This window comes from Nicotiana sylvestris, chromosome 8 (genome assembly GCF_000393655.2).
Source record: "Nicotiana sylvestris chromosome 8, ASM39365v2, whole genome shotgun sequence".
In the NCBI taxonomy this organism is placed as follows: Eukaryota; Viridiplantae; Streptophyta; class Magnoliopsida; order Solanales; family Solanaceae; genus Nicotiana; species Nicotiana sylvestris.
The window spans coordinates 130,470,786-130,490,641 of record NC_091064.1 but is presented as its reverse complement, the minus strand read 5'-3'; the positions used below and the strand labels follow the sequence as shown (position 1 = coordinate 130,490,641).

The window sequence follows — 19,856 nt, the reverse complement described above, 5'->3', positions numbered from 1 at the left end:
GCCAAACTTCTCATACTCACTGCCTTTCGGCTCAAAGCATTGGCCACCACATTGGCCTTCCCCCGATGGTACAATATAGTGATATCATAATCCTTATGTAATTCCAACCATCTCCACTACCTCAAATTAAGATCCTTTTGCTTGAACAAATGCTGAAGACTGCGATGATCAGTGAACACCTTAGAAGATATGCCATACAAGTAATGCCTCCAAATCATCAATGCGTGAACTATGGCAGCCAACTCCAAATCATGAACGGGGTAGTTCTTCTCATGGGGCTTCAGCCGTCGAGAAGCATAAGCAATAACTCTACCCTCCTGCATCAACACACATCCAATCCCAACTCTCGAAGCGTCACAATACACTGTATATAAACCTGAAGTTGATGGCAAAACCAACACTGGAGCTGTGGTCAGTGCTGTCTTGAGCTTCTGAAAGCTCTCCTCACACTCGTCCGACCATACAAATGAAGCTCCCTTCTGAGTCAACTTGCTCAAGGGCGATGTGATAGATGAGAATCCCTGAACAAACCGACGATAATATCCTGCCAAGCCAAGAAAGTTGCGAAAATATATGGCTGAGGACGGTCTGGGCCAACTCTAAACCGCCTCTATCTTCTTCGGATCTACCTGAATACCCTCACTGGACACCACATGCCTCAAGAATGCCACTGAACTGAGCCAAAACTAACACTTGGAGAATTTTGCATAAAGCTTCTCCTCCATCAATCTCTACAATACAACTCTCAAATGCTCCGCATGTTCCTCCTGACTACGCGAATACACCAGAATATCATCAATGAAGACTATGACAAACAAGACAAGATTAGGCCGGAACACACTGTTCATCAAATGCATGAACGTTGTTGGGGCATTGGTCAGCCCAAAAGACATCACCAAGAACTCATAATGACCATATCGGGTCCTGAAAGTTGTCTTAAGAATATCCGAGTCCCTGATCTTCAACTGGTGATAACCTGAACGGAGATCAATCTTGGAGAACTCTCTCGCTCCCTAAAGCTGGTCAAATAAATCATCAATGCGAGGCAAAGGATACTTGTTCTTAATTGTTACTTTATTCAATTAATCAATGCACATTCTCATAGTGCTATCCTTCTTCTTCACAAATAGAACTGGCACACCCCAAGGTGACACACTAGGCCGAAAGAACCCTTTATCAAGGAGTTCCTGAAGCTGTTGTTTTAATTCCTTCAACTCCGCTGGTGCCATACGATACGGCGGAATAGAAATGGTCTGACTGCCCAGCACCAAGTCAATACCAAAATCAATGTCTTTGTCCGGTGGCATGCCCGGTAGGTCTACAGGAAACACATCGAGAAAATCCCTCACAACTAGGACAGAATCAATACTGGGTGGCTCAGCTCCGACATCCCTCACAAAGGCTAGATACGAAAGACATCCCTTCCCAACCATACGCTAGGCTTTATCGAATGAGATCACTCTACTGGGAACATGATCAGTCACACCTCGCCACTCGATCTGTGGCACACCCGGTATAGCCAATGTGACTGTCTTGGCATGACAGTCCAGAATAGCACGACACAGAGATAACCAGTCCATGCCCAAAATGATATTGAAATCCACCATACACAATAATAAAAGATTCACTCGGGTCTCCAGAACCCCAACAGTCACCACACACGACCGGCACACACGGTCTACGACAACAGTATCGCCCACTAGAGTAGATACATGAATAGGTGAAACAAGAGACTCACGGGGCGTATAGGCAAAGTATGATGACACATAAGAAAAGGTAGAACCAAGATCAAATAATACAGAGGCATATCTGTGGCAGACTGAAACAATACCTAAAATCACGACATCTGAAGCAGCAATATCTAATCTACCTAGAAGAGCATAGAAACGGGCCTGACCACCACCTGATCTACCTTCCCCTCTAAGATGACCCCTGGATGACTGACCTCTACCCCTAGCTGGTTGGGCACCTGATCTACCTTCCCCTCTAAGATGACCCCTGGATGACTGACCTCTACCCCTATCTGGCTGGGCGAGTGGTGAAGTAACTGGAGCAGAAGTCGAGGGCTGATCCCCCTGCTGAGACTGACCACTACAAAGACGAGGACACTGCCTCCTCATATGCCCAAACTCTCCACACTCATAACAACTCCCCGGTGCTAGAGATGGGGATTGAAGGGAACCCCTGGCACCAAAGTGACCAGTAGAAGGACCTGGCAGGGAAGAACCCTACACTGATGGAGCACGGGACGAACTCTGGGTTGGAAGGGCACTAAGTGATGTGTGTCCCTGATGAGGATTATGAGAACCATGACCCGATAATACCCCACGATAACCTGGGCGAGATGAATGACCATGTCTGAATGGGTGACCTCTTCCCTGCTGGAACTGACCCTTCAACGGAGTACTACTGTAGCTACCAGATCCTCGAGGCATCTTGGCCTCCCTCTCATCTTGCTCCTGGTGGAGAACTGTCTCAATCTCATGGGTGATGTCCACAACCTCCTCAAAAGTAGAACCTGTCACCCTCTCCCTAGTCATGAGAATCCGAAGCTGATATGTGAGACCATCAACAACCTGCTCAGGTGTGCGAGCAACGGGAGTCTGGGTGCCTCCCCTGGCCTATGAAGTAGTTGCGGCCGTAGTAACTGAAACCGCCTGAGCCAAACCAATACACACTGATAAGATCTAAGCTAAAGCCTCCTAAAGGCCTGGAATCACAATGGGCACAACTGGTGCTTGAGCTGGTACTGCTGTAGCGTCCATAACTTGGACCTGATCCTGAACTGGGGCAACTGGTGGATCTGTAGGTGCTGCCCTAGCTTCTCTGACCCTACCACGGCCTCGACCGCATCCTCAGACTCTGGTGGCCCCAACTGGTGGAACTAGTGGTCGTTCACCCTAACCGGTAGCACGTGTCCTCACCATCTGTGAGAAAATGGAATAACCAAAGTTTAGTATTCAGATCAACAAGTTCGCACGACAAGAATTGTAAGAATATGAAGATTTTCCTAAAGGTTTTGCAGCCTCTCAATGATAAATACAGACGTCTCCATACCGATCTGCGAGACTCTACTAAACCGGCTCATGACTCGCGAGATGTATGTAACCTAGGCTCTGATACCAACTTGTCACGATCCCAAATACCGGTCGTGATGGTGCCTATCACACTACTAGGCAAGACAACTAATCAATTAACCATAACCCTTTTTCCTTTAACATTTAAGCCATTTTCTAACACAAGTTTTAAATACAAAATTTTATTATAAGCGTTAAAGCAACAAAAGATATGTGAAAAGTCGAAATAACAGGAAACTACTCGTGACACCAGATTGTTGGGGCTGTGTAGTTTCCTGTTATTTTGACTTTCCGCATATCTTTTGTTGTTTTAACGCTTATAATGAAATTTGGTATTTAAAACTTTTGTTAGAAAATGGCTTAAATGTTAAAGGAAAAAGGGTTATGGTTAATTGATTAGTTGGCCTGCCTAGTAGTGTGATAGGCGCTATCACGACCGGTATTTGGGGTCGTGACATACAGGCCTTTGTTGTGTTGAATAGTTATGATGATAATCTCCATTTTTATTCATTATGTATGAAAAATTATCTGTGAGATCTTCTCCCTTGAGCTTGCACTCTGTTGGTTTCTATCTAATATATGATTACTTATTCAATGTGTAGGAAAATTCTTGTGATGCAATTAAAATTGGTGGCCAAAGTTAGTTTGATCCATTTGAAGTTAAGGATGAAGATTTTTGGACAATACATTTGATTTTGTAAAGTTCATATTTAGTATGCAACTTGAAGCAATTTGCTTTATTGGTTGATTGTATTACATGAAGTGTATTCCTTTTTTTGAAGTTCATTATGTGTTTGAAACACTATCTTTTGTTTATTATAATGAAGTGCTTGAGATTTTTATACTTAAGTAATGACCTCAAATATATGATAAAATATGTATTTGATAATAAATGCAATAATAGGGTATGTACCAACAAAAATTAAAAGCATAGTAACAAAGACCACGCTTTAGAAGCGAAGCTTTAGGAGCCACACTTGAAAAGCATGGCTTACAAGGTAAAAAAAAGGCCTCGCTTTAGAAGTGTAGCTTTAGGACATGAAAAGTGTGGCCATAGGCAAGTGTATCCTTTGCCTTATGAAAAGCGTTGCCTTAGGGCAAAGGTTACGCTTGTTTAGGCCACCCCTTAAAAAGCATTGCCTTAGGTCGAAAAGTGTGGTCTATGATCAAAAGCCACACTTTCTGATAGTTTAGACCACACTTTTCAAGTGTGGTTAAATGCCTAATTTGTTGTAGTGACACGATTTTATCACTCAAATATAGCAAAAGTATAGGTTTAAAGACAAGATAATTTGGTAAAATACCAACTTATCAAACCCCCAAACTTAAACTATTGCTTGTCCTCAAGCAATGAAAGCGACAAAATCTCCTCCCAAGTATTTAACTCAACAGTGCTTCCATATCATGCAAAGCCAAAACGTTCTACTATAAGTACAAACACATGACTTCGATTGGTACCAACAATTACTCCAAAGCATATGAATTACCAAACACTTCTCATGAACTTCATTACATTTCATGTGCTCAAAAACTATGCAAATCAAAGTAGCAATCAAGTCATGACACTAAAGCTTCACAATTTACTTCTTCATCACAATTAACTTTCTTTGTTCATTTCTTCCAATTGAAAATGGGATTAAATTCACAACTCAAATCTCATGTACCCTCACATTTAAGAGAGAATCCCACTTTATAAATTGCAATTTAAACACACATGGGATATCAAATGGAAAGAATTAACTCTCACTCTCTCAAAGATGTTCAAATGCAGAAAAGTAGTACCATAAGGTTGCCCTTCATGTATTTCTCTACTGGTGTAGACATACTTGGTTCAAAATCAAGTAGGACCTAAAGGGTTGTAGTTTAGGCTTTTGGTTAAGGTAGGGCACAACTTTGGTTAGAGTGACTCAAAACCTCCCCAAGCACTACAAAATTTACAATTAAAGTCCACTTCCTTCAAAAGCATTTTCCATCTTTTCTTCACTTTTCATTCCACACCTAATCTTTCCTTTATTCACAGCTTCTTGTTATTTATTTCTTTTATTGTTTATTCCTTCCTTTTCAAAATCAAGGAAGGTTTCACTTTTTATCAATTTTTTCTACCTTCCACCTTTTAAACAACTTCCAGATTACAACTTTTCCAACATTTACCTCCAAACTTAGGCTTTTAGCCTATGTTTACACTTTCGAAGTACTTAGGGAGGAAGGGTGTCAAAAGCTAGATCAATAAAAATAAAGAATTAAAGCTTGTAACATGGTTGCCAAATACAAGGTTAAAGGTCAAAATTGGTTGACTGGGGAAAATATTCAAGGGTAAGAAATTTAAGCACAATAGCGGTCCAAGAAAGGCCTAATATCATTTTTCAAACCAAGTTAGTCTATGACTTCGCCTTGAAGCACATTCTGGGCAAGTTCTAGACTACAAGTAATGCAAAAGAACTCACAATAAATCTCACCACACATGGAACATGAACACTCAAGTGGAAAATCCAATTGAAACCAATGACTCAAAGAGGTTACATATAGCATAGGAAGCTATTTAGTGAATCAAAGAGCCAAAATTTGAGTCTCAACGTCATGACATCTTCACTTTAATTATTTTTTTCTTTTTCAACAACCAAAAATTCATATGCCGAGGTTTAAATCATGTTTGTACCAAGCAAGCCACAACTTGGTCAATGGGCACAAACCCCAACTCAAACAATTTATTGTTCCTAAATTAACATAAGCTATATCTAAAGTACAAGACTAATTCCCTTAAGAAAGTTTCTTAGCTATCCATCATCGGAAAAGGTCAACAAAAATTTACTAACAATTACCCGGTTCAAGAAGAAAATTGGCATCCTTGGAAAAAGAACCGTGGTACAAAGAAAATCAAGGATATCGCCATAAAACATACTATATATAAAAAAAAATATGAAGCTAATAACAAAAATCAATAAGCTAATAAACATCAAGTAACTAAAATATAATATATATATATATATATATATATATATATATATAACAAAAACTCAAGAATCTAGTAAAAATACTAATATAGCACATCACATGAAAGTACAATAACAGTTAATAAACTAAAACATTGATCAATCTACGCAAGTTATCACACAAAAAGAAGAAACAAAAAGATTGTTCCGGCTCTGCATACATCCATCATATCAAAATGAGTCACCCCCAACCTAAAGTGTTGCATTGTCCCCAATGCAACTAATCAAAACAAGCTAAAGTAAAAGAGGTGCTCCCTGAATGGCATCACTCCGAGCTGGAGGTACTGGGAACTGAGAGCTCCACGTTATCCTCGTCACCGTCCTCTGATCCACAAAACTTCCTCAAGGTGTTCCTCATCTTCGTTAAGAACTTGCTTTTCTTCTTTTCATTTTCCCTCTGCTTCAGCTGCCTCCGCTTAATCTTACCCAATTTCTCTTTGATGACTTGCTGTTCTTTAACAAGATTTGACAAAGTTGGAACCTTCCCTTGGCTAGCTGAACCTACAGATGTGCCCTCTCCAAACGGTCCAGAAGGATGACCAGCTACAAGCTGGCGGACTTGTGTCTCCATGACATAAACCTGGCGAGAGATATACCTGAGTATGAGAGGTCCCTAATCAAGTGGTATAATAGCAATGCAAGGCTTTGTGGCATCTGTGGTAGAATCGGGTATCTCGATGGTGATGTCAGGAAATTGGACAAATGAGGGAGATGCTACATCAATCTTCCTTTCCTTCTGTGCATTCCCTGCTCTCTTTCTCAATAGTGGGTAGATGAGCTTCTCTGGGTTCTTTTCCTTCTCTGCAGGCCTCTTCTCCACCCCTGCCTCATAGCATAAGTGAGTGATCAGGTATGGGAAGAATAGAATCTTAGTCCTCTCTGTAACAACCTTAGCTATCTCATCAATAATGAGTTGTCCCACATTAACTAGTATGCCCTCTATGATTGCGTAAATCACCCTTACCTTCTCAAGTGTCACCTCGGTCTCATTATGTGAAGGCATGACTCGAGCACAGATAATGGAGAGGCAAGTTTTGGCCTCAGTAGTGAATTCAGAATACTCGATCCTTGTATGATTTTTTATCCAGTTCGGCATCTTTCCACCATGCAAATGCTCTACAAACCACTTTGTGCCCAAGTTTTTAGATCGATCCCTATACACTTGGTTATCAGCATTGGAAAGATTCTAATGTGCATTTATAAACTCTAGATCAAAACAGACTTGTTTTCCCCTCATAGTGACAACCAAATCATTCTTGAAGTTGGTCTCTATAGCATTTGCATAAAATTCTCTTATCACTTCATGATTGGCTGTTTGTGGCTCTTCCACAAAGCAAATCATCCACTCGATATTAATCTTCCATGGGACTCAGGCCATCGACCTTCAAGGTCGGTCAAGAGAATGCCTCTTTCCTTAATCATACTTCTACACAGTTGTTTGTCATAGCGGCGGGAACATCGTAATGATGAGTATATGTCCCGATCAAAGTACTCCTCTTCGGCAACTTGTTCGACATATTGTTGCCGAATCCATTTTATAGCTCAAACTACCTACAAAAATAGTATACATGTCCAATAACTATATGGACACTTAAAGCACTGTATTTAGAGGTATTTTGGCCAAAGAAACAGGTTAGAAAGCCTTAGGATCAGAAATGGTGAAGACACTATTTTTCTACCTGCATTAGTGAATCGCGATCGCAGAACAAGTCATGTGATCCCAAAGAAGAAAGCAGCACAAAGCTACGATCACAGAAGCATTTACGCGATCGCGATGTACAATTTTTGGCGCTCAGCAGATTCAGACCTACGCGATCGTGGAATGAGGCATCGCGATCGCGAGGGTCTTCTTCTTCACCCATAAAGAGTTCGTTTATGCATTTCAGTGACAGGTTCTGTGCCCCAATTTTGTATTCATTTTTGTCAGCCAATTAAACACACATCTAACCCAAAAATCTTTCAACAACAAGGCCCTAACACTAAACCAACCTCACTTAGCAAGCAAGAACATGTAAAGAACACAAGATTTTTATATTCCAATTTCCACTTAAGCCCTAAAATCAAAAGGGTTTCTGCCATTTATCGCTTCACACCAAGCACAGGACTAGGAGAAACAAAAAGAGATCCAAGAGATAGGGAGAAATGCACATACCTTGGGAGCGATGGGTGAAAATTTTGCACAGGAATTGAAAGAGAGGAGGATTGAAGATGGTTTCCAGGGGTTAGGGGTAAAGGAGAAGGTTGTTTCTTTGTTTTGAGGCAAAGTGTAATGACCCAATATGTCATTTTAAGCATTTCCATCCCCAGCTATTTGAAGACTTGAGTAGCGTCGTTTTGTATATTATGAATTGCGAGAGTGGTCAAGGTTTGCTTTCAAATGATTAAAAATTTAATTGAAAGAACAATTCTTGTTTTGAAAGTTTAAGTTGAATTAATGGTCCAGATGGTGAAATATGTGTAAACGGACCCGTAATGGATTTTTGATGATTCCAATAGCTCCGTATGGTAATTTTGGACTTAGTAGTGTATACGGATATTTATTTTGAGGTCTATAACTAAATTAAGCTTGAAATGGCGAAAATAAGAAATTTAAGTTTGAAGTTTGACCGGGGAGTTGACTTTTAGATATCAGGGTCGAAATACAATTCTGAAAATTTTTATAGCTTCATTATGTCCTTTATGACTTGTGTGCAAAATTTGAGGTCAATCGGAATTGATCTAATAGGTTTCAGCATTGAATGTAGAAGTTGGAAAATTTGAAAACTCATAATTCGATTTGATGCGCGATTCATAATATCGGCATTGTTTAACGTGATTTGAAGCCTAGATTATGTTTGTATTGTATTTTGGGATATGTTGGTATAATTGGTTAAGGTCCCGAGGACCTCGGGTGGATTTAAAAAGTTTAACGGAATGGATTTCGGACAAAAGAGGCTGCTGGAATTTTCTGCTACAGAAGTTGTCTTTGGACAGCAACTGTGCAATCATGGAGTCTAATTCGGAAGCTTATATCTCAAAATATATATGAAATCTGTAAATTTGTGAAACATGAAAGTTGTAGTCCTTGCATCCTAGTTTCCCGAAAACTAAACCATTAATCATTTGAATATTTGTACAGAAAGTTATGGTGGTTTGAATAAAGACTGGTAAAGCTATTTTGAAAATTTTTCCAGAAATTTCTGATGCAAGGAGGCTAATTTGGAAGCTTATATCTCGAAATCCATAAGTTATATCAAAATTTTCAAAACACGAAAGTTGTAGCCCTTGCATTCTAGTTTTCAGAAAGTTAAACCATTTATCATTTGGACATATGTACAGAAAGTTAGAATCGATTAAATAAGGGCTGGTATAAAATGTGGCCATGGTGGCTGTAACTAAAGCGTATGCTTTGAATTTATGTTTCAAGCGTAAATCATAGTGATCTCCTTTGTATGTATAACAACCCGACTGGTCGTTTGGCTTTCTAGAACTCCGTTCCCCTAAATAAGTTTTCATGTACTTGCTTTTACTGATTAATGACTTCGGTCAAAATTTTGAGTAAACAACCTCAGAATCGGAATTTTAAGGTCTCAACCGGTTCGTATGATGATGTCGTACTTGGGCATATGTTCGAATCGAGTTTTGGATGACCCGGGAGCGTTTTGGCACCTAATAGTTAAAGTTGGTTCTTGAAGGTTTTTAGAAGTTCTTTAAATTTCGTTTGGAGTGGATTTTGATGATATCGAGGTCTAAAGAGAATTTCGATATCGGGAATAGTTCCATAATGTCATTTAAGAATTGTACACAAAATTTAGTGTCATTCAGAGTAGTATAAGTACGTTCGGCGCATTAGAAGTAAATAGAAGATCTTAAGTTTGATTCAATTGGTTTTAGGGTGTGATTATTAGTTTAGATGTTGTTTCGGCCGTTTCAAGAGTTCGATCAAGTCTGTTTTATGATTCTGAATGTTTTGGTACGTTTGGGTGGGTCCCCGGATGCCCCGAGCGTCAATCGGATGAGGCCCGGACCAGGTTTAATGTTTTGAGCAAAAGCTGAAGCTCCAGTTGCTGTCATAACCACACCTGCGGTTGGTCAGCCGCAGGTGAAAGATCACACGTACGGGCCAAGCTCCCTTTTCATAGAAATGGGATCGGAAGACCGAGAGACCGTCCGTAGAAGCGACCCCCAGCCGGCCCAGTCAATTCCGCAGAAGCGGGACCGTAAAGGCGGTCACCGCACCGCAGGTGCGAAAATTGCTGGGGCAGTGCACTTCATTTAATGCGGGACTTAGGCATTTTTAACTTATTTCACTCCATTGTTGGGTGATTTTGGAGCTTCTTGAGAGGGATATTCATCTAGCTTTTAGAGGTAAGTAATTTCAACCATATGTGAGATAAGTACTTAGATTTTTGGTATATTAACATGTATAAAATTGTAAAAATCATGGGTTTAGAGGAAAAATGAGATTCTACCACGAAAATAATTATGAAACTTAGTGAAAATCATATATTTTGTTCCTTAGGTCATGGGTAACAACTTTCTTCAAAAATTTCCGGAATCCGGGCATGTGGGCCTGGGTGAATTTTAGGAATCTTGCCTTTGGGGTTGGATAATCACATTAATAGTTAGAATAAGAACTTTTGAACTTATAATGATTGGGTTTTATGCTATTTGAATAGATTTGGATTATTCGGCTCAGGTTTGAGGGTTTGAGCGCATTCTTGAGTTTGGAAGTAGGCTTTGAGTCGAGGTAAGTCTCTTTTCTAACCTTTTAAGAGGGAAATTTACACTTAGGTGAACTTAATTAATATGTGATTATTTGTGGGGGCTACGTATACACGAAGTAACGACAGTCCGTACGTAGCTACAATTTCTGTTATGTCTGGGTAGTTTTAAGTTATACCATGCTTTGTGGACACCATTATTTGATTGTACATGCTAATTGTAACATAAGGAATTATGTTGAGGATGTCTAAGGATTTAAAGGCTTCAAGTTGAATTATCTTCATTTTTAAAAGAATCAAGAAGGGGTTATGATTTAAATGATAAAATTATACTTGACCGCATCGCATTCATGATCCGCGAGCGGGGTAATTCCTTAAATTTCTATTTGACCGTATCACATGTATGATTTGCGAGCGGGGTGAATAGATGCATCTATGGTTCGTGTTGTTCAACCCTCGGCATTGCACAGTTTACATTTATATTGGATCAGGCCGAACGTCCTCGATGGTAGATAATAGAATTGGAGGTCTTTATAGTTTGTATAATTTGCTGCTTGCAAGGTCACTTGTATTAAATAAAGAAAGTTCCTTGAATTCTTAAATATGATAGAAGGCTTTTCTAGTTATTATTCTTGTTCTGAGCTTATTGCTATCTACATACATTATGATTTAATTTTAAAACTTCATATTATTATATTGTTGGCCCTAGTAAGTGTCAGAGTCGACCCCTCGCTACTTCTTCAAGGTTGAATGAGATACTTACTGGGTACATAATTTTATGTACGCACGCTACACTTCTGTACCTAATTGTATAGGATTTGAGGCAGATATATCTGGCCACTAGTTCGGCGCGTAGATTGATTCCCCAGCTTGAGACTTCCTGGTGAGCTGCCCTTTTGAGCCGTCCTGCAGCCGTTAGAGTCTCTCTTATGCTTTATTTTCTATCTATTTCCTTTCAGGTAGTAGGCTAGCAATTATTTTGTATATTCTACTAGATTGCCCAAATACTAGTGACACCAGGTCTTGGTACACACATTAGTAGACTTATGGTTTTGGTTTGTTCACATGATTACGATTCCTATTGATTGCTTCCATTTATTTATGTTAAAGCTGGAAACTCCTAAATCATTTTCTTAAAATGAGGAAAAATCCATTGCTTACAAATTTATCTAAAACGAGAAATCACTAGTTGATTAGTGTTGGGTTGCCTAACAACTGTGTTGGGCGCCATCACGGACTATAATAGAATTGGGTCGTGACAACATGGTATTAGAGCATTAGGTTCACGTAGATCTCACAAGTTATGGGCATACATGGTAGAGTCTTGCGGATCGGTATGAAGATGCATGTACTTATCTTCGAGAGGCTATAGGGTGTTAGATAACTACTCTTTATTCATCTCCTATTGTGTAGTTGATTGTAAACTAAATTTCCTTCTTCTATTCTCTCACAGATGGTGAAGACGCTTACAACGGATGTTCCAGACCCAGGATGAGCTGCTCCCCCTGTTGCTAGAGCCCGAGGCAGAGGCCGGGGGAGAGCACCGGCTCAAGGTAGGGGACAAGGGAATCCCAAAGATGCCCCAATAGCACCACCAATGTGTAAGACTCCATGAATTTCCTACTCAAAACCCCAAATCCCGTGGTGCCAAGTTAGGATCATGTGTTAGAGATGCGTAAAAAGTCAAGAAATAATATTTTCCAAAAAATGCGATTCTGCGGTCGAGAATGCGGTCGCATATCAAGTATGCGGATCGCATAATCGCCGCAAAGTGAGTCAGTGTGTTAGTCAAATTTAAGGTTAAATATGTGGTCCATTATGCGATCGCATAACCAATATGCGGACCGCATAGTCGTCGCATAATTTCCTTGGGATTTTGTAAGGAGCAGGTCTGTGGTGCATTATGCGACCGTACAACGGGTATGCGGACCGCATTTCTACCACATACCCAGACAGAATGTTTAGATTTTGGGAGCACTTTTGCGGTCCATTCTGCGGGCCGCATTTCCACTTTGCGATCGCAGACCTGGCTTGGGGCTCCAATTTTCTAAATTTTAAACCCGACCCCTTATCGATATATTCGGTATTATAGCTCATTTTGAGCATATTTCCTGATGCTTTTAGAGAGAGAGAGAGAGAGATAGGGTCTTAGAGAGGGAAGTGCTTCCCATGAAATTACTCCATGAAACCTTGCCAAATCTTTGAAGATAATCAAGTGAGGGCACCTAAAACTTCATCCCAAGAGGTAAGATTTCATTACCTCAGCTCTTGTTCCTATGCTTAGCAATAAGGGATCACTAGTGAAGTAATTCATGGGTATAAGAATGAATTTCTTGCATGCATATCGCACCATAAAATATTGGGAGGTAGTGAACTAAAATGAAAGCAAGAGGGGTATAAAATTATAGAAATTTCTCTCAAAATGGCCTAAGATCACAATGCACCTTTAGTGTTTGATAGTATGCTCAAAACAAGCTAGAATCTCAATCTCGTCTATAATTATCGATTTAATTTGTAATTCTTACACAATAGATCGAAGTGCTAAAAGTTCCAAAATTTTGTAAGGAATAAGGAAAGCTTTATTGAGGTATATATGGCTAAAACCCCGTCTTTTAGAAATTGAGCTTCATTGGTGTTTGTGTGGGCATGGCAAGATTAAAGTTGAATTGTTGCATTGCTTATTGTTTTACATGAGTTGGTGTTGTAACCCTATGTGTGTGAAAAATGTGTCCCAACATAATCAACGTGCTATCTTGACAGCTTGAAAGGGGAAAATGTATGAATTATGTATTGGAAATGTTTAGACCTTAAATTGAGATTGCATCTGAACATATTGTGCTATCTATGTGAAATCTTATTTGTGTTTACAATTTAAATTTCTCTTGCATGCACCTACTGTCCTAACTGGCAAAGCTAATATTGAAAATTGGGAACGATGTAAAATGCGGCCTAGTGCCAAGAATGATTTGATAAGTCGTGGCCCCAAGTGCCTATGAAATGATATATGAGAAATGAATTGATTTATGAGAAGGGAACAATGCCTTGATGAGGCGACCTAGCTGATCGGGGTGAGATCGGACTCCGCTCAAGATAGCGGTGGTATTGGAAAGGTATTGTGAATGAATTCCGGGAAAGAAGGAAAATGAGATTGTGATTGAAGCATATGTCTCAAATGAGGCAACCTAGCCGATCGGGTCGAGATCAGACTCTGCTCAAGATAGCGGTGGTATTGTGAACAAATAATGAATAGTGTGAAATGCCCCAACTAAAAGCTACGGGAAAATGATGTGGAAGTTGTATGATTCTTTTATTTGATAATATGGTGATCGTTTAAAGTTTTGAGTCATACTTGTGATTTCTTATTCTTGTATAAAAGTTCTTTCTAATTTGATGGTGTTTAGTTATACATACTAGTGCTACTTGATGGCACTAACGTCCCTTTTGCCGGGAGCACTACATTTTATTAAATGAATGTAGGTGGCTTCATAGCGGATAGTGCCGATCGTGTGTAGCGGAGCATCCTCTTCTCAAACTCTTGGTGAGCCCCTTCCTCCTTCAAGGGGTTTTGTGACATACCTTTTGTTATAGATGTCACTTTTGAGGCATAGCCGGGGCCTTGTCGCCGACGTTGTTATCGCTGTCTTGGGTATCCTTAGATGCTCCGTAGACATATGTGTGGATTATATACGGGCGTTGGATGGGTCTATGAATTATGATGTAATTCAAATTCTTGTTTTGCTAAAGTGTAATTGTATGTAATCTTGGGAACTTAATTACGGATTAATGTTCTGATTTAAAATGAACTAACTTTGTAGAATGCAATATCTTTCCGTGTCTAAGTAAATGAATGAAAGCATGATTTCCTTATTCGTATCGAGTTGGGTAGGAAGTGTTTGATAAGGCTTGCCCAGTTGGGTTTACTCAATTGAGCACTCGTCACGCCTCCCGAGGTTAGGGAGTGACACAATGGATCCAGTTGAGGACCCGTCATAGAGGAGCAGGGCGAGATGCCTATTCCAAAGCCAGCCCTGGTAGATTTAATAATAGCACTAGTCTTTCAGGAGGTCATGGGCCGTATGCTGCGGTTCATGGATTCTATGACTCAGGCTGGTTTATTTCCAACAGACCCAGCCACATCCCAAGCGGTACGGGGACCATAGACCCCTATCACTCAGGCTCATAGGCATGCAACTGCAGTGTATCAAACACCGGGTACACTACCTGCAGACGGGGCCCAGCCAGTTACAACGGTTATACCTGAGCCTAGACCAGCTGTGACCGACGATCAGCAGAAGCTCTTGTACAGATGGACTAGGCTACACCCTCTTGTGTTTGAAGGTGAGCGACATGAGGACTCCTAAGACTTCATTGATAGGTGTAGGGATAGACTGCACAACATGAGGATACTATAGTTGCATGGGGTGGATTTCACTACTTTCCAGTTGTAGGGAAAGGCCCACAGATGGTGGCAGTCTTATCTTCTCAGTAAGCCAGTGGATTCTCCTCCCATGCTTAGGACCAGCTTACACGACTTCTATTGGACAACTATATTCCAACCTCTCATAAGGAAGAGTTGTGGTGTTAGTTTGGGCAGTTCAAGCATGGTTAGATGTTGTGACCAATTATGAGGCAAGATTTTCTGAGTTGTTTTGCCATGCACTCATGATACGTCCTGCAAACATAGAGAGAGTGCAGAGATTTGTTGTAGGGTTGCACCTCGGTATTTGGGCTAGCATGGCCCGAGATGTTGGGATGGGTATTGATTATCAGCTAGTGGTGGATATTGCTCGGAGGATTGAGAGCTATCGCCAGAGGGGTAGGGAGCCGATGCAGTAGCACAAGAGGACCCAATTCTCTGGAGAGTTTAAAGGTGCCCCGGCTAGGGGTAGAGATCAGTTTGCGAGGGGTCAGCCTAGCAGACCGACATATCCAGCACCACCACTACCTCCTCGTGGTGCTCCAGTGCAACCCTATTTCTGCGCTATGCCAGAGAGTTCTTACCACCCACTAGTTCATCAGGGTTCTTCCAGTGCCTATTTCAATGCCATACTAGAGAGTTCATACCACTCACCAGCTATTCAAGGTCCTTCTAGTGGATATTCAGGCCATCAGGGTTAGACATAGGGACAACAATCTATGGAACCGAGAGGTTGTTACAAGTGTGGAGATCCAGGTCATATGAAGAGGACCTTCCCTAAATGTTGGGGCAAGGCAGTACAGCAGGATCATCAGCCTATGATTGCAGGACCAGCGCCCAGAGGTGAGGGACAAGTTGGTAGGGGTTGTCCTAGAGGTATAGGCCAGGTAGGGGGAGGTCAGCCAGCTACTGTTCAATCAGGTGGAGGCCAGTCAGCTGGCGCCCCAGCTAGATTCTATGCTTTTGCTGCCAGACCAGATGCTACGGTGTTATTTGATCCAGGGTCTACCTATTCATATGTGTCATCTATGTTTGCTCATTTTCTAGATATTCCTCGAGAGTACTTGGGTACTCCTATTTATTTGTCAACTCTTGCGGGTGATTCTATGGTTATGGATCGGATCTACCGGTCGTGTGTGGTCACATTCTATGGTTATGAGACTAGAGCGGACCTTTTGTTACTTGATATGATTGACTTTGAGCTCATCCTGGGCATGGAATGGTTATCCCCATATCACTCCATCCTTGATTGTCATGCCAAGACTGTTACTTTAGCGATACCAGATTTACTGAGATTAGAGTGGAAGGGTTCCTCTGTTAGTACAGCTAGTCGGGTTATCTCTTTTTTAAAGGCTCAACATATGGCCGAGAAGGGTTGTTTGTCTTATCTACCTTATGTTCGGGACACCACCGTAGAGTCTCCGATGATTGATTAAATGTCAGTAGTCCGGGAGTTTGTCGATGTGTTTCCTTCTATCCTACCGAGCATGCCGACAGATCATGATATTGATTTCTATTTTGATTTGGCTCTAGTTACCCAGCCTATATCGATTCTATCGTATTGTATGGTTTCGAAAGAGCTGAAATAGCAGCTTGAGAAGTTATTAGCAAAGGGGTTTGACAGACCAAGTGTATCACCTTGGGGTTCACCAGTGTTATTTGTGAGGAAAAAAGATAGGACTATGCGGATGTGCATTGACTACCGATTAAACAAAGTTACCATTAAGAACAAGTACCTGTTATCGTGTATCGATGATTTATTTGACCAGTTACAGGGTGCTAGCGTGTTTTCTAAGATCGACATGAGATTGGGGTACCATCAGTTGAAGATTTGGGACTCAGATGTTCCGAAGACTACTTTTCATACTCTATGGCCATTGTGAGTTTCTAGTAATGTCATTCGGCTTGACTAATTCTCCAGTGACGTTTATGGATTTGATGAACTGGGTGTTCAGGCCTTATATTGATTCTGTGTTATCATCTTCATTGATGACATCTTGATTTACTCACGTAGTCTGGGGGAGCACGAGCAGCATTTGAGAGTGGTGCTTTGGACTTTGCGAGAATAGAAGCTATATGTTAAGTTCTCCGAGTGTGAGTTTTGATTAGAGTCTTTGGAATTCTTGGGGCATGTTATATCAGGATAGGGTGTTAAGGTGGATCCCTTGAAGATTAAGGCAGTTCAGAGTAGGCCACGTCCCACTTCGGTGACCGAGATCAGACGTTTCCTAGGGCTAGCAGGTTATTATGGCCAGTTTGTGCAGGGTTTTTCATCCGTTGCAACACCTTTGACTAGATTTACCCAGAAGGGTGCTCCGTTGCATTGGTCCGATGATTGTGAGGCGAGCTTTCAGACTCTCAAGACAACTTTGACTACAACACCGGTTCTAGTGTTGCCTTTCGGTTCGGGGATGTATACAGTGTATTGTGACGTTTCACGTATTGGCCTAGGCCTTGTATTGATGTAGGAGGGGCGAGTTAATGCATATGTTTCACGTCAACTAAAGATTCATGAGAAGAATTACCCCGTGCACGACGTAGACTTAGACGCAATTGTTCATGCTCTTAAGATATGAGGCATTATCTAGTGTCATGTGAGGTTTATACTGATCATCGCAGCCTATGGCATTTGTTCAATCAAAGGGATCTCAATTTGAGGCAGCATAGGTGGCTTGAGCTACTGAAGGATTATTAAATCACCATACTTTGTCATCTATGGAAGGCAAATATGGTCCCGGATACCTTAAGAAGGAAGGCAGAGAGTATGGGTAGCTTGCCATTCATTTCAGCAGAGGAGAGACCACTACATTTGGACATTCAATCATTAGCTAACAGACTTGTGAGTTTGGACATTTTAGAGCCCAACCGAGTTCTTGCATATATGGTTTCCCAGTCTTCATTATTAGGGAAGATCAAGTCTTGACAATTTGATGATCCGCATTTGTTAGTTCTCAGACAAACGGTACTACAGGGTGCAGCCAACGAGGTTTCTATTGGCGATGACGTTGTTGTGCAACTCCACGGTTGCCTATGTGTTCCTAATGTCGATGGCTTGAGGGAGAGGATTCTAGAGGAGGCACTCAGTTCTCGGTATTCAATAAATCCAGGTTATACGAAGATGTATTGTGACCTGAGACAGCATTACTGGTGGCGACGGATGAATAAAGACATAGTTGAGTAGGTGGGTGCTTGAATTGACAGCAGGTTAAGTATGAGCACCAGAGACCAGGTGGCCTAATTCAGCAGATGACTATACCTGAGTTGAAATGGGAGCGCATTACTATGGACTTCGTAAGTGGGTTGCCACAAACCTTATGGAAGTTTGATGCAGTTTGGGTCATTTTCGATAGGTTGACCAAGTCGGAACATTTATTCCAGTTGTGACTACATATACTTCAGAGAAGTTGGCCCAGATATGTATTTGGGAGATAGTTCGGTTGCAGGGTGTTCCTGTTTCCATCATGTTAGATAGAGGCCCTCAGTTTACTTCGCATTTTTGGAGAGCCATACAGAGTAAGTTGGGGACCCGTGTAGAGATCAGCATAGCATTCCATCCACAAACCGACGAGCAGTCAAAGTGAACAGTTCAGATATTGGAGGACATGCTAAGAGCATGTGTAGTTAACTTTGGGGGACAGTGGGATCAGTTCTTGCTTTTGGCCAAGTTTGCTTAGAACAACAGTTATCAGTGCAGCATTGAGATGGCTCCATTTGAGGCTTTATATGGTCAGCGATGTTGTTCTCCCATTGGGTAGTTTGAGCCCGGCGAGGCTAAGTTATTTGTTACTGATTTGGTAAAGGATGCATTGGAAAAAGTAAAGTTGATCCGGGAGCAACTTCGCACAGCATAGTCCAGACAAAAGGTAACCAAGTCAATAAGGGATATTGAAAGAATGCTCGCAATATTAAACACATAGACTTGGAAAAAATTGATTCCAATAATTGTGTCATTTCATGAATGCGAAAATGAATCAAATCCTTACTAAATCGACAGTAATAAGAATGTTACTAATGGCATTTAGCCTTATTATAATCGAAATCTAAAACTAAGCTAGAAAGCAGTAAAGAACATCATTTTCTAGTCTATTTGGTCCCAGAGGGACCTTCCCTGTGCTAGGCTCTCTGGACTCCATCAATCAGGTTCCCCATGTCGCGCATATCAAAAAATAGGTAAGTCTTTGCTAGATGCCCCTCTTCATTGCCATTCGTGTTTTGACAATCTGAAAGGCTCTTCCTCATCTTTCCCTCAAGCTTCATCAACCCTTGTTCCATATATTCCAATCTCTCCACTGACTTAGTAGAAATTTCCCTCCATTCGTTGATTGCTTCCATATCCACTTTATGTTGTTCCAAATTCCTAGCTTCAGACTCGAAGACCCCTTTGCGTAACCTCCTATACTTGACCTGTTCTTCAGCAACATCATCTATGATCCTATTTTTAGATTAATTCCTGGCTTGACGTCTCTTGCTATATCATCTACCAGCCATGATAGGTACAAGTACACATGACCGACATGATACCTGTCTAGCTCAATAGTATTCTTTTCCACAATGATCTTCTAGTTCCACATATGTTGTGCCTCGAACTTGAATGTAATGATGTCCCCTTCAAAATCTGCTTTGTACTGGACCATGTTGGACACCCGAGGTATAACTTGCTTTCTTCTCG

General features: G+C 41.0%; 1 protein-coding gene across 1 annotated transcript; it reads left to right on the top strand.

Annotated features, from left to right (window-relative positions):
* Window positions 1-15,906: 15,906 nt before the first annotated feature.
* On the top strand, window positions 15,907-18,368 carry LOC138875675 (uncharacterized). The gene is made up of 2 exons (XM_070154531.1): window positions 15,907-16,503; window positions 18,159-18,368. Exons 1-2 carry the CDS (start codon window positions 15,907-15,909, stop codon window positions 18,366-18,368), a joined length of 807 nt encoding a protein of 268 aa, XP_070010632.1.
* The last annotated feature ends 1,488 nt before the right edge of the window (window positions 18,369-19,856 follow it).